The sequence below is a fragment of the Panthera leo genome, chromosome B1 (genome assembly GCF_018350215.1).
Source record: "Panthera leo isolate Ple1 chromosome B1, P.leo_Ple1_pat1.1, whole genome shotgun sequence".
NCBI lineage: Eukaryota > Metazoa > Chordata > Mammalia > Carnivora > Felidae > Panthera > Panthera leo.
This window is the reverse complement of record NC_056682.1, coordinates 35,344,529-35,358,133: the sequence shown is the minus strand read 5'-3', so window position 1 is coordinate 35,358,133 and position 13,605 is coordinate 35,344,529. Positions and strand designations below refer to the sequence as shown.

Genomic DNA, 13,605 nt, shown 5'->3' with positions numbered 1-13,605 from the left:
GCTCCCCTATAATTTAGTGAGGTTAGAATAACTGTGATCCTAAAATGTGAAAGGACATTAATCCTAAACAAAACATCATCAAATTGAAACTAGCAATATACATAAAAGAATTCTGCCTCCCAACCAAGTTGGAAGATTTAACATTAAAAATTTAATCAGTATTACTAATGTAAAATCTTAATACTAGTGGAAATTGCGAGAGGGGTGTATGTGAACTCCATAGAGTCTTCACTACTTTGCTGAATGTCTAAAACTATTCTAAAATAAAAATTTTATTTAAAAAATCAGTATAATTCACTGCATTAAAAACCATAGATGCAGAGATAGCTTTAGGTAAGATTCATCCTTCTTTTGCAATAGATCCATTAATCTAGGCTTGGAGAGGAATTCTTTAACATATTTATAAAAGCCTATTGCAAACATCATATGGCAAGATGTTGAAAGTTCTCCTTGGTGATTGGGAACAGGTAAGGATGTCAGTTATTAATACCTCCGTATAATACCGCATTAGAAGTTATACCCAGTAGGGGCGCCTGGGTGGCTCAGTCGGTTGAGCGTCCAACTTCAGCTCAGGTCATTATCTCGCGGTCCGCGAGTTCGAGCCCCACATCAGGCTCTGTGCTGACAGCTCAGAGCCTGGAGCCTGTTTCAGATTCTGTGTCTCCCTCTATCTCTGACCCTCCCCCATTCATGCTCTGTCTCTCTCTATCTCAAAAATAAATAAACGTTTAAAAAAAAAAAGAAAAAGAAGTTATACCCAGTATAATAAGGCAAGAAAAAGCAACATAGGGTATAAAGATTAGAAAGAGAGAAACAAAGCTATCATTATTTATAGGTGATTTGACTGTGTATAGAGAAAATTCAAAGGAATTTATAGATTGTTAAAATCAACAAGGGCATGTAGCTGCTGGATACAAAGTTAATAAGCAAAAATCATTTGTGTTTCCATTACCAGCAACAAGCAAAATTTTAAATGTGCCATTTACAATATCCTCCCTAACAATAAATCTGACAAGTGGTGTGTGATACCTCTAAGCAACAAACTATAAAACATTATTAGAGAAATTAAAGGAGATCTAAATAAATGTAAAGAAATAAAATGTACATTGAGTTTTGGAAAACTCAATATTGTAAAGATATGTTATTCCCAAATTGATCTGTGGATTCAGTACAAAGTCAACTATTAACAGACCATTTGACTGTAAAATTTATATGGAAATACTGAGGATAGATTCTAAAATTTGTATGAAAATGCTGAGGATAGGTTCTAAAATTAGTGTGGAAATAGTTTAAGTCTTGAAGAAGATCAAGGTTTACTGCAAAGCTAGAGCATTTAGGATTATTAGTGCAAGGACAGATGGGCACTGAAACAGAATAGAGAATCCAGAAACATCACAGCATTTGTGGACACTTGATTTACACCAGAGGTGGTCCTGCAGAGTAGTGGGGAAATGATGGTATTTTTAATAAGTGTTTTGGAGATATCTGAGAAAAAAATTAAACCTGACCCATATCATATTTCAAACACAAAATAAATCCCAGACAGATTAATACACTCATATATGAGGGGCACCTGGGTGGCTCAGTCGGTTGAGCGTCTGACTTCAGTGCAGGTCATGATCTCGCAGTCTGTGAGTTCGAGCCCCGCATCGGGCTCTGTGCTGACAGCTCAGAGCCTGGAGCCTGTTTCAGATTCTGTGTCTCCCTCTCTCTCTACCTCTCCCCCACTCATGCTCTGTCTCTCTGTCAAAAATAAATGAACATAAAAAAATTTTTTTTAATAATTCATATATGAAAGGCAAAAAAATAAAGCCTCTAGTATTTATAATACAAAATATCTTCATGACCTTGCGGGAAGAGGACAATTTCTTAAATACAGGTCACAGAAAACACTTACCATATGGAAACTATTGATAAGTTGGACTACATTAAAAGTAAGAATTTATGAATTTATATTTATCAAAAGACCCTTTTAAGAGTGTGAAAAGTCAAGGTACAAAGTGGGAGAGGGTATTTGCAACACAATCAACAAAGAGCTCACTTGAAGAATATATGAAGAACTCCAGGTCAGTTAGACGAGACTTGAATAAGTACTTCACAAAAGAGAATATCAAAATGGTCTGTGAAGATATAAAAAGATACCCATCCACATTAGTGATTGTGAAAATGCAAATTAAAACCACACTGGCTGATTCTATACACCCACCAGATTGGCTAAAATTAAAGATGAATTAAAGATGACACCAAGTGCTGGCCTGGACGTGTAGCAGCAGGAATGCTCATACACTGAAATATAACTTCGTACGTCCACTTTAGTAGATAATATCTAACTTATCCAAAGTTGAACATATACATACCCTGTAACTGATCGTTCTAATTCTAGGAATGTACTTAACAGAAATAGCAGTAAAGAGAAACGCATAGGAATATTCATAGCAGTTGAATTCACAATAGCCAAAAATTGGAATTAGACCAAATAACCACTGATAGTAAAAAGGAAAATTGTGGCATATTCATATGGTGGAATTGTATACAATAATGACCATGAACTACAATGGGCAAAACATGGATCAGTCTTACAAACATAATGTTGAGCAAAAGAAGCCAGACACAGAAATACATATTTGATTGTTCCAAATACACAAAGTTAAAACACAATGGAAAACCATAGTGTTTGTGGATACCCACACACTTACATGGTAAAACTATAAAGAACAGCATGAAAGTGATTTCAATAAAGGTCAAGAGAGTGATTTTCTTTGGGAAGAGAGAGACATTTTACATTTGTTTTGTGCACTTTTCTGTATGTTTATCATACCTCACAATAAAAAAGTGATAAACCTAGAAAAATGTGGAGATTTTTATAGGAATTTTTAGAAGCTGGGAAACATGAATAATTTGTGTTCCTCACTTAGCTAATTCAAGAAAGCTAAAGTAATGTGGAATGCTGAATTATAGCACAGAATCCTCAAAAAGCAAAGGAATTGGTAGTACCAGTTTCTAGAATTGGGGACTGGGTTAGGGGGAGTAAGGGGATGGGCACTGAGCTAAAAAAAAAAAAAAAAAAAAAGACTGGGTAGAAGCTGTTTCAAAGGCAGTTAAAATCCTAATTGCCACTGGGCAGTTGCCTCTCCTCCAGGTCTGGAGGCTAATCTCTAAAAAAAGTGTAACCAAAGAATTTCTGGGCTAGGAATACAGCTGAGGGCATCATTACCTGGCCCCAAACCAGTGAATTAAGCAGCCATGTGCATCCTCAATACTGATAAAGAGAATTCCCTAACAAAAGTTCACCCTGATCACAACCTGTAAAGCTCCAAGTCTGCAGTCTACCTGGCAACTCTGAGAGCCTTTTAGGCCCTCATTCCTAATCAGGAGCCGACACCAAGGATTACCATCCACCTCAGGAAAGTCTTGGAGTCAGTCAAACAACAATACAAACAGCAAAAAACAATGTGAATGAGCTTGAGATTCTCAAGAAAATATAAAACTTAAAAAAGGAAAACCTATAATATCTCCAAAAAGGTATAGGAAGATAGTGAATCCGTTAAACAAAAACATCTTGCTCTTATTACGAGATTTGTAGGCTGTTCATTCTGTCCTTTGTTTTTTGTTCCTTGTTTTCAGCATCGTTTTGTTTCCTAAGTAATATCTTTTTCTTTGTCTAATTTTATTTTCATGATTTGTGGGGATGGGATATGTTAGATAAAAACAGATGTGAAATAATGTAAAACTATAAACTTTAAGAAATGGAAAACTGCTGACAAGAAGTTTGTAATTTAATGTTCTATCATGATACCAAGGATGTCTCTTCTGAGCTGATAAAGATAGTAGCCTGCTTCTCTCATTGCATTTCACTTTGATTTTTTTTCTCTCTTCCATGTAAACTTAAATTTCTCTTCTCATATTTCTATCTTCATCTCCTTGTTTCTTGGTGTCTCTTCTCCCTGAAGATCACTACATTTCAAGCTATCGGAAAGGTATCCGACTAAAATGTGCTAAGAGCTTACTACTCGCTGTCTGTCACATACAGTCTATTAATTTTATTGGATCTTTTTAGTCGTAGTTGAGTAATTTCAGACAGGCTCTCCATCCTCCCTTTCTGTTTTAATGTGAGTGTTTTCTCTGGACCTGCCATATAATTCTGCAGGATATTGAGAGCTGGAAGGGTGAGGAAGGAGAGACCATGTTTCTCTTTCTGACTTTTGAATGTGGTCACCTGGTGCATGCCTGGACCTTGGCTTCTCATACGTGAGCTGTTTCCTGAATCATAGATGGGAAAAGGCCATAAAATGTTGTGGTAACTTTTTTTGATGTTGCTTTATAAAGACCTTACCCATCATCATGATTTGTACCACACAGTTGTCTATGGTAGGCAATAACTCACCAGTCTGTGAGTAAGTGAGGATTATAGAATGAAAGTAGCCCTCACTAAGTTCAGGAGAGCTAGCTGTATATATGCAGAAGACAACTGCTTGAATCATCACTTGCCATTTGGCAGGCCAAACCCTGCATCCTAAGGTGGCCCACAGCATTTGCAAAAGAGATCTTTGCTGTAGCAACTGTCTTTGTCTATGTGTATATTTCATTCTTTGCCGTGTTCTACATTTCAGAACCACAAATAAGTTCCTACCTTTCATAGATCCATCCAGTCTGTCTTTGTTGTGACCCCTCCATTTTTACTTCCATCTTTTTTTCCCCCCTTCTGGGTTGTTTTCTCTCTTGCTCCTTAGAACTTCCTGGGATTTTTGTTTGTTTAAACAAACTTAGGCCTTGATTTCTTTTTTTAAAACAATAATTTCTTTAAGTTAGAAAGATACTTCATCCTGCATATTTTAAAACTAACCTTGTTAACACATTCTTTTAACTCACTTATTCTTTGTATTCTTTAAGGAGGCACTACAGTTCGAAAGGAGATCATCAAGAATAAAATCAGAGCCATTGGGAAGATGGCACGGGTCTTTTCAATTCTGCGGTGAGGATAAATCTGTCATTACAGTATGTGATAAAAGTATTTTGAGAGACAATTAGAAGTTGATTTCAGAACAGTTTTTTTTTAGAATTAAAGTGTAGTACAATTGGGTAGGTCTTCAAAGTGGAGTGCAGATTGAATCTGACCTATCTACTAAAGTGACTAGAAATGTTTTGGCAAACATTCATTTGGTACAAGCTTAGGTATAGTGAATGGAGTGATTTAGTGTGAATTCTTGGATCCAGATTGCCTGTTCACATCCTGGCTCTACCTCTTCTTAGCTGAATGGTTTGGAGCCTCAGTTTCCTTGTCTATAATAGAGTGACAATAACAAGACCTGCCTTATACAGTTATTAGGAGGATTAAATGGTATGATATATGGGAAACATTAAAACAGCGGCTGCCTATTAAGTACCTCTAATTGAGAAGCAAGAACTGGCTGGTGGTTTAAAATTGGAATATTTTCATAAAACATCGGTTTCTTTGGGTCAGGGAAGGGGTAGGAAGAAGGAGAACCTGTCCTCCATCTCTGTGCATCCTTTCTTAACTTCCTTCTAGTATCTTTGAACTGCCGAGTGGTGGACACCCTGGCGTTAATGCAGGATTTTCACCTTCCTTTGCAGGGAAGAGAGTGAGAGTGTGCTGACTCTCAAGGGCCTGACGCCTACAGGGACACTCCCTCTAGGTGTCCTCTCAGGAGGAAAGCAGACTATTGAGACAGGTGAGTCTGAGAAATACTGCTTCCATGGAAGATGTGCTCCCATTACCCAGCAGTCAACATAAAATCTAAAATTAGGGCTTCTTTGAAGAAATGATACTGGAGCAATTGGACATCCATTTGGGGGAAAAGTGAATCTTGACTCTTTTCTTTACATATGAAAACTAATTCAAAATGAATTATAACTTAAATATAAAAGATAAAAACAATAAAACTCCCGGAAGAAAGGACGGAGAGTATTGGGGTAGATAAAAAGTCCTTATATAGTACACAAAAAGTGCTAACCTTAAAAGAAAAAAAATCAACTAAATTCCATAAAACTAAGAATTTCTAAAAAAAAAAAAAAAAACTTAAGAATTTCTATTTACAAAAATATATGATTAAGAAAGGGAAAAGGCGGGGCGCCTGGGTGGCGCAGTCGGTTAAGCGTCCGACTTCAGCCAGGTCACGATCTCGCGGTCTGTGAGTTCGAGCCCCGCGTCAGGCTCTGGGCTGATGGCTCGGAGCCTGGAGCCTGTTTCCGATTCTGTGTCTCCCTCTCTCTCTGCCCCTCCCCCGTTCATGCTCTGTCTCTCTCTGTCCCAAAAATAAATAATAAAGAAAAAACGTTGAAAAAAAAAATTAAAAAAAAAAAAAAAAAAAAAGAAAGGGAAAAGGCAAGCCATTAACTGAGAAAAGATTTTTTGCAATGTGTATGTCTGACAAAGGGCTTGAATTCAGAATATATAAAGAACTACAAACTCAATAAGAAAAACACAACTAATGTTTTGTTTTGTAATTTTTTTTAATTAAAAAAAAATTTTTTTTTTAAACGTTTATTTATTTTTGAGACACAGAGAGACAGAGCATGAACGGGGGAGGGTCAGAGAGAGGGAGACACAGAATCTGAGACAGGCTCCAGGCTCTGAGCTGTCAGCACAGAGCCCGACGCGGGGCTCGAACTCACGGACCGCGAGATCATGACCTGAGCTGAAGTCGGCCGCTTAACCGACTGACCCACCAGGCGCCCCTGTAATTTTTTTTAATGTTTATTTTTGAGAGAGAACAAGAGAGGCAGAGTGCAAGCGGGGGATGGGCAGAGAGAGAGGGAAACACAGAATTCAAAGCAGGCTCCAGGCTTGAACTCACAAACCGTGAGATCATGACCTGAGCCGAAGTCAGACGCTTAACTGACTGAGCCACCCAGGCGCCCCACACAACTAATGTTTTTAATGTCAAAAGATATTAACAGGCACTTCACAAAAGAGGGTATCAAAATGGCCAATGAGCATATGAAAAGATGCTTAATAAAGTTATCTGGGAAATAGATATTAAAATCGCAGTGAGATGCCACTACATATTCACCAGAATGGCTAAAATTAAAAGTCTAATAACACCAAGTGTTGGTGAATTTATGGACAAGAGAACTAGATACATTGTTGGTGTACTTGGAAATTGGTTCAGCCACTTTGGAAAACTGTTGGGCAGTAAAGCAAAAACATATGTCTTACCCTGCAACCCAGCAATAAGACCTGGTATATATTGAAGAGAATCAGTGCGTATGTCCTCCAAAGGATAGGCATAAGAATGTTCACTTTGGCTTTATTCATAATAGCCCCAAACGGGAAACAACCCAAATGTTCAGCAATAGTAGAATAGATAAATGTGTTCTATTTATACAATGGAATACTACACAGCAATGAAAAATCACATTACGAATACATGCAAAAACAGGGTTGAACCTCACAGACATTATGGTAAACTCAAAAAGCTAGGCACAAAATGGCACAGACTGTCTGGTTTACAGAATGTTCAAGAATAGGCAAACTAGCCAAATGGTAATAGAAGTCGGAATAGAATGGCACTTCCTCTGGTGGGAGACTAATTGACCCCGAAGGAGCAGAAGGGACTTCTGGAGTAGTGGGGGTATTCTGTATCACTCTCTGGGTAGTAGTTACACAAGTGTATTCATACATAAAAACGTATAGAGCTGTTCACTTCAGATTCGTGCACATGATATGCCTCACCTAATGTATATTTTATACCTTAATTTTGGGTGTTAGAATGTCTCAGAGAGGGAGTTTGCCTCTGCCTACAAGCCATGTTCTACTCCACTGCCATGTCACCTATCCAAACAGAGTGTCTGTTCTAAAAATTGTGTGGGTGCTGGCTTGTAAGGAGAGGGCTTTATGGAATCCTGGAATGAAAAGATCGATATTTGTCAGAATAGACATAGATCTGGTCAAGCAAGACAATTAATTCTAGGCACAAAAACTGGAGTCGAAGCATTAGCAACTTAGAGTTTCACTGCTTTTTGCCCCCTTATTTTATTGAATTGTTTCTATTTAAGTTTTTTTTTCTTGTCATCCCATTACTTACAGGAATCCTTTCCATTTTGTGGAAAGTCCACTGATGTTGATTACTAGGAACAAGCCCCTTTTTCCCCTTTCTTTTTATAGGATTGATTTTCTCCTTCTCTTTCAAATTAAATACTGGAATGTTAGAGTTCAGCTATTTAGAAGGAGGAAATAAACATTTTCTCCTTGGAAGTATATAACTAATTTTCTTAATTTGTTTAGTTTCATAAAAAGGATCAGTAAACTATTTTAGATTGAATTTTTTCTCTCAAATAAATGTGCAGTTTCTTGTGAGGAAATACTTCCCACTGTTACTTTGGTAATTAGTCATGTGAGCTACTCTGAGAGCAGTTTTGGTAGGTTGGAATTAGTTGGAAACACCATGGGTGAAGAAGAAGGGAGTGTCTTCTACAGCCTTTCTTGAAAAGTTTTGGAAACTTGCTGATCCACAAAGTTGTTGTTTTAATCTGGACCTTGAAAGAGCAAATCAGAGATGAATAATGAAGAGAATTTTATAGATGTGTTGTTTGGAGATTTGTTTGTTTATAATCTTTGATCTGCCTTCTGTTCTCAGTCCCAAGTATATTGTTTTCTTCATTCCTAATTGGAATATTAGTGTTTTAATCACATAAGGTTTTTCATTGATAGACATCTTCAGGAATATATAAGAACAGAACTGAAGGTGGAGCCAGCTTTTTAGACTTCCTTATCTCTCTCACTGATTGACAGGAACTGAGCTTATTTTGTCATTTTCCCATCAGAGTCTCAGTTCTGTAGGTTCATTGGCAAACTGGAACATTAGCTAAAAAAGACCTTTTATTGTTCTTGTAACTTTTTAAAAAATTATTTACGTGATTTTGTTTTATTTTTTAATATAATTTATTGTCAAGTTGGCTAACATGCAGTGTGTACAGTGTGCTCCTGGTTTGAAGGGTAGATTCCCATGATTCATCGCTTGCATCCAACACTCAGTGCTCATCCCAACAAGTGCCCTCCTCAGTGCCCATCACCCATTCTCCGCTCTCCTCTACCCTATTGTTCCTGTAACTTTACTTGGAGACCTTTCAACCAACAATATCCCATATGGCCTTATAGCACGCATTCACTTACATCTTACCTTGTTCCACGAGGGATTTGAGTAAGTTACAGTACACACATAATACAGGGAAGTAAAGTAAAGTAAAGAAGCTGGGAATTTGGAGCACAAAGGAAAACAAAACAAAACAAGCCAATAGCCACAACTTTTACTACAAGCTTCCTAATACCAAAATAAAGAGGAGTGCCAAGAACTGAACAGAGTCACAAAGACCATAAAATAAAAAAACAGATTAGGTATAAATTGGACTGCATCAGAATTAACATTTGTGCAGCAAACTGAGCCATCATCAAGAAAGTAAAAAGACAAGCCATAGAATGAGTGACAATATTAACAATCATGCATTTGATAAGGGACTGGTATCTAAAGAACTTAAAGAACTCTTATAATTGAAAAATAAAAAGACAACTCAGGCAACAACAGATGTTGGCGAGGATTCAGAGAAAGAGGATCTCTTTGGCATTGTTGGTGGGAATGCAAGCTGGTGCAGCCATTCTGGAAAACAGTATGGAAGTTCCTCAAAAAACTAAAAATAGGGGCGCCTGGGTGGCTCAGTCGGTTAAGCATCCGACTTCGGCTCAGGTCACGATCTCGCGGTCCGCGAGTTCGAGCCCCGCGTCGGGCTCTGAGCTGACGGCTCAGAGCCTGGAGCCTGCTTCCGATTCTGTGTCTCCCTCTCTCTCGGCCCCTCCCCCATTCATGCTGTGTCTCTCTCTGTCTCAAAAATAAATAAACGTTAAAAAAATTTAAAAAAAAAAAAAAAAAAAAAAAAAACTAAAAATAGAACTACCCTATGACCCAACAATTCACTACTAGGTATTTATCCAAGGGATACAGGCGTGCTGTTTCAACATGCACCCCCATGTTTATAGCAGCACTATCAACAATAGCCAAAGTATAGAAAAAGCCCAATGTCCATCGATGGATGAATGGATAAAGAAGATGTGGTGTATATATACAATGGAGTATTACTCGGCAATCAAAAAGAAAGAAATCTTGCCATTTGCAACTATGTGGATGGAACTGGAGGTTATTATGCTAAGCGAAATTAGTCAGAGAAAGACAAATATCATATGACTTCATTCATATGAGGACTTTAAGAGACGAAACAGATGAACATAAGGGAAGGGAAACAAAAATAATATAAAAACAGGGAGGGGGACAAAACAGAAGAGATTCATAAATATGGAGAACAAACAGAGGGTTACTGGGGGGGTTGTGGTGGGGGGTGGGCTAAATGGGTAAGGGGCATTAAGGAATCTACTCCTGAAATCGTTGCACTATATGCTAACTAATTTGGATGTAAATTTAAAACAATAAAATTTTAAAAAAGAGAGGATTAACCCTAAAAAAAAAAAAAAGACAACTTAATTAAAAAATGGGTAAAAAAGTTGAGTAGACATTTTTCCAAAGACATACAAATGGCCAATAAGCATGTGAAAAGTTGTTCAACATCATTAGACATTAAGGAAATACAGATCAAAACCACAATTAGATGCCACTACACCCACTAGAATAATAACAAGTGTTGGTGAGGATGTGGAGAAATTGGGACCCTTATATGCTGCTGGTGGAAATGTGAAATGATGTGGTACTTTGGAAACCAATCTGGGAGTTCTTTGGATGATTAAACATACAGTTGACCTTATGAGCATCTGTTTCACTTGTAGTTAAATACCTCAGAGAAATCAAAACATATTCACACAAAGACTTGTACACAAATGTTCATAGCAGCATTTTTCTTTTCTTTTTTTTTAATTTTAAAATGTTTTATTTATTTTTGGGAGAGAGTACAAGTGGGGGAAAGGCAGAGAGAGGGGGACACAGAATCCAAAGCAGGCTCCGCACTGACAGCAGTGAGCCCTATGTGGGGCTTGAACTCATGAACCATGAGATCGTGACCTGAGCCAAAGTCAGATGCTCAATTGACTGAGCCACCCAGGTGCCCCAAAGCAGCATTTTTCATTAGAGCCAATAAGTGGAAACAGCCCAGATGCCCATCACCTGATGAGGTGGATAGCCACAGAATAGAATACTATTCAGTCATAAAAAGGAATGAAATACTGGTGCAGGTTTCAACATAAATAAACCTTAAAAATATTAGACTGAATGAAAGAAGCCAGTCACTAAAGTCACATATTGTGTGATTCCATTTATATGAAATGTCCAGAACAGGCAAATCTGTAGAGGCAGAAAGTAGATTATTGGTTGACTCTAGGATCAGGGGAAGGGAGGCGGGAGGTAAATAGGTTTCTTTTTGGGGTGATGAAAATGTTCTGACCACAGACTGTCCTGTTGGTTGTACAACTCTATATCAAATTGTACACTTTAAGCAAGTGAATTTTATGGTGTATGAATTATATTTCAGTAAAGAAAGATACAAAGATACAAAGATACAAAGAAAATTTCAATAAATATAAAATAAGAAATATATATATAAATATAAATAAATAAAATAAACCAGTTTCTCAGTTTTATGGGACTATTTCTTATAATGTCCTTTAATGCAGGCTGGTATCTAAATACCCAATGCAAAAAGCAGTTCTAGGAGGACCCAAAACAGTGCAACACTAGTACATATTTTACCACATAGCTTTTAAACTCCAATTAGAACAACAATCTGTATACAGTTTCAGGCTGCACTTTGTTCATCAGCTTTGTAATAACACCAGTGATATACTGTTTGAAGGCACTATCGTTTTCTTGTGAAAGTTTATTCTATTTGAGGAGATTAGGGAGGGTGTGACATTGCTTTACCACAGGCCTACAAATGGTTGACATATTTAAGCACTTGATAAATTGATTCCAAGTTTCCATTTTTCACATTGTGATAGGAAGTTAACTGTCAGTTCTTCCAGTTTCTCCTCTCTTATTGACACGTAAAACTTCAGGACAGCAAACTGTTACTGTTCATTATTCTTTCCTGACTTCTTTTTAAAAATTGGTACTGGAGGAACTGAGAGGGTTCTTCTAGTAGGATCTTTCTTGCTACAACCTGTGACCTTTTCATATATTCGAGTTTTTACTGTTTTAAAAAGATGATACTAGGAAACTTACCTGTTGGCACTAATTTTTAAATTGCTTCCTTTTCCATCACCGAAGGAGAAGGCCTTAGTAATTGGCCTGCCCTCCTGCACAGTAAATAGAAGCACAGTAAATGGAAGCCGTATGGGTTGGAAATGTCAGCTTCTGCTGTATCTCTAATCCCAGATGGCAGGTGAATTTGTATCCAGGATTGAGTAGTTTTATGCCTTTGCCAGCTTAGTACTCCACCCCTGGGACAAGAAATAATCGCTCACTTATAACCCACGTTCCTTTCCCTTCCAAATGCTAGTCTGTTATTCAAAGGCCATTCATTTTTTTATTAAGTAATTAAAAAGGACAGTTGGACCCCACATAAATTGCTTAAGAGCAGGAAGTAGTTTTAAATAACTGTTTTGAATAGGTCCCAGCAACAGCTCATTTAATACCATCTGAGCTGTTAGAAACTAAAGAACAGTTGTAATGTTAAATTATTTGACTCAAGCTATTTTGATACGTGAATGTCAAGACGTAAATTAGCAGTTGGCTATTTAAAATAAGTAAAGCAACATAACTCTTGGTTGTTTGTAGTCAGCTTGACTGACCCATTGTCTTAGCTATGGATGCCATTAGTTTAAAAGGTTCCCATGCCACCTGAAATGTTAAAAATAATAGACACTCTCCCCGCCTCACATTTCCCCGCAATTTAGTTTCTCGCAGCAATCCTCGCTTCTCTAGTTGACTTTTGTTATGAATGGGAATAGGCTGAGGTGGGAGCCTGGGATGTCTGTGCTGGCAGCAATGCTGTTGGTTTACTCACTCTTTTTCTGTCTTCATTTTTGCATGCCACTGCTCCTGCCTCTTACAGCCACAGTAGAAGCGGTAGAGGCCCGGGAAGGTATGGCCATATTCCTGTGTTAGATGTGATCATGTGTCTGTCTACTAGTTTTAAAGAGCTGTGTCAACATTTGAAATCTTCAATTATTGCATCGCCAGAACTGTAACAGTGAGAAAAGAATTAAGTATTTCTAGGCATGCTCATAAAGCGTTTCCTCAGTGTCCTGTATTGGTGTTAATTTAAATGACTTTCTCCACAGCTGAAGTCCTCTCTGGGCTCTATCAGTTTTTGTTTTTTATTTTTGTAAAATGTTTATTTTTGAGAGAGGTGGGGAGGGGCAGAGAAAGAGGAGAGAGAGAATTCCAAGTAAGCTCTGCATGGACAGCACAGAGCCTGATACAGGGCTCGATCTCATGAACCTTGAGATCACAACCTGAGCTGAAATCAAGAGTCAGACACTTAATCAACTGAGCCACCCAGGTGCCCTTGGGCTCCATCAATTTTAATGCAATGGCTGAAGCTTAAGCAAGTGGTCATGAGGGATCAAGTGGTTTAATCCAGTAGCCCCTCCATGTGGAAGTGATTTCTATTTGATTACTAGAGACTCAAACAGGTCAGCTTCTTTTT

General features: G+C 37.7%; 1 protein-coding gene across 3 annotated transcripts in view; it reads left to right on the top strand.

The window, feature by feature from the left end:
- The window catches only part of PPP3CC (protein phosphatase 3 catalytic subunit gamma), a 100,471-nt gene that overhangs the window by 83,639 nt on the left and 3,227 nt on the right, over positions 1 to 13,605 (top strand). For all 3 annotated transcript variants that reach the window (XM_042934609.1, XM_042934611.1, XM_042934610.1), the window contains exons 11-13: positions 4,891 to 4,972; positions 5,593 to 5,690; positions 13,009 to 13,038. In XM_042934609.1, the coding sequence (XP_042790543.1) occupies positions 4,891 to 4,972; positions 5,593 to 5,690; positions 13,009 to 13,038 (210 nt within the window). The remainder of the gene's footprint in view (positions 1 to 4,890; positions 4,973 to 5,592; positions 5,691 to 13,008; positions 13,039 to 13,605) is intronic.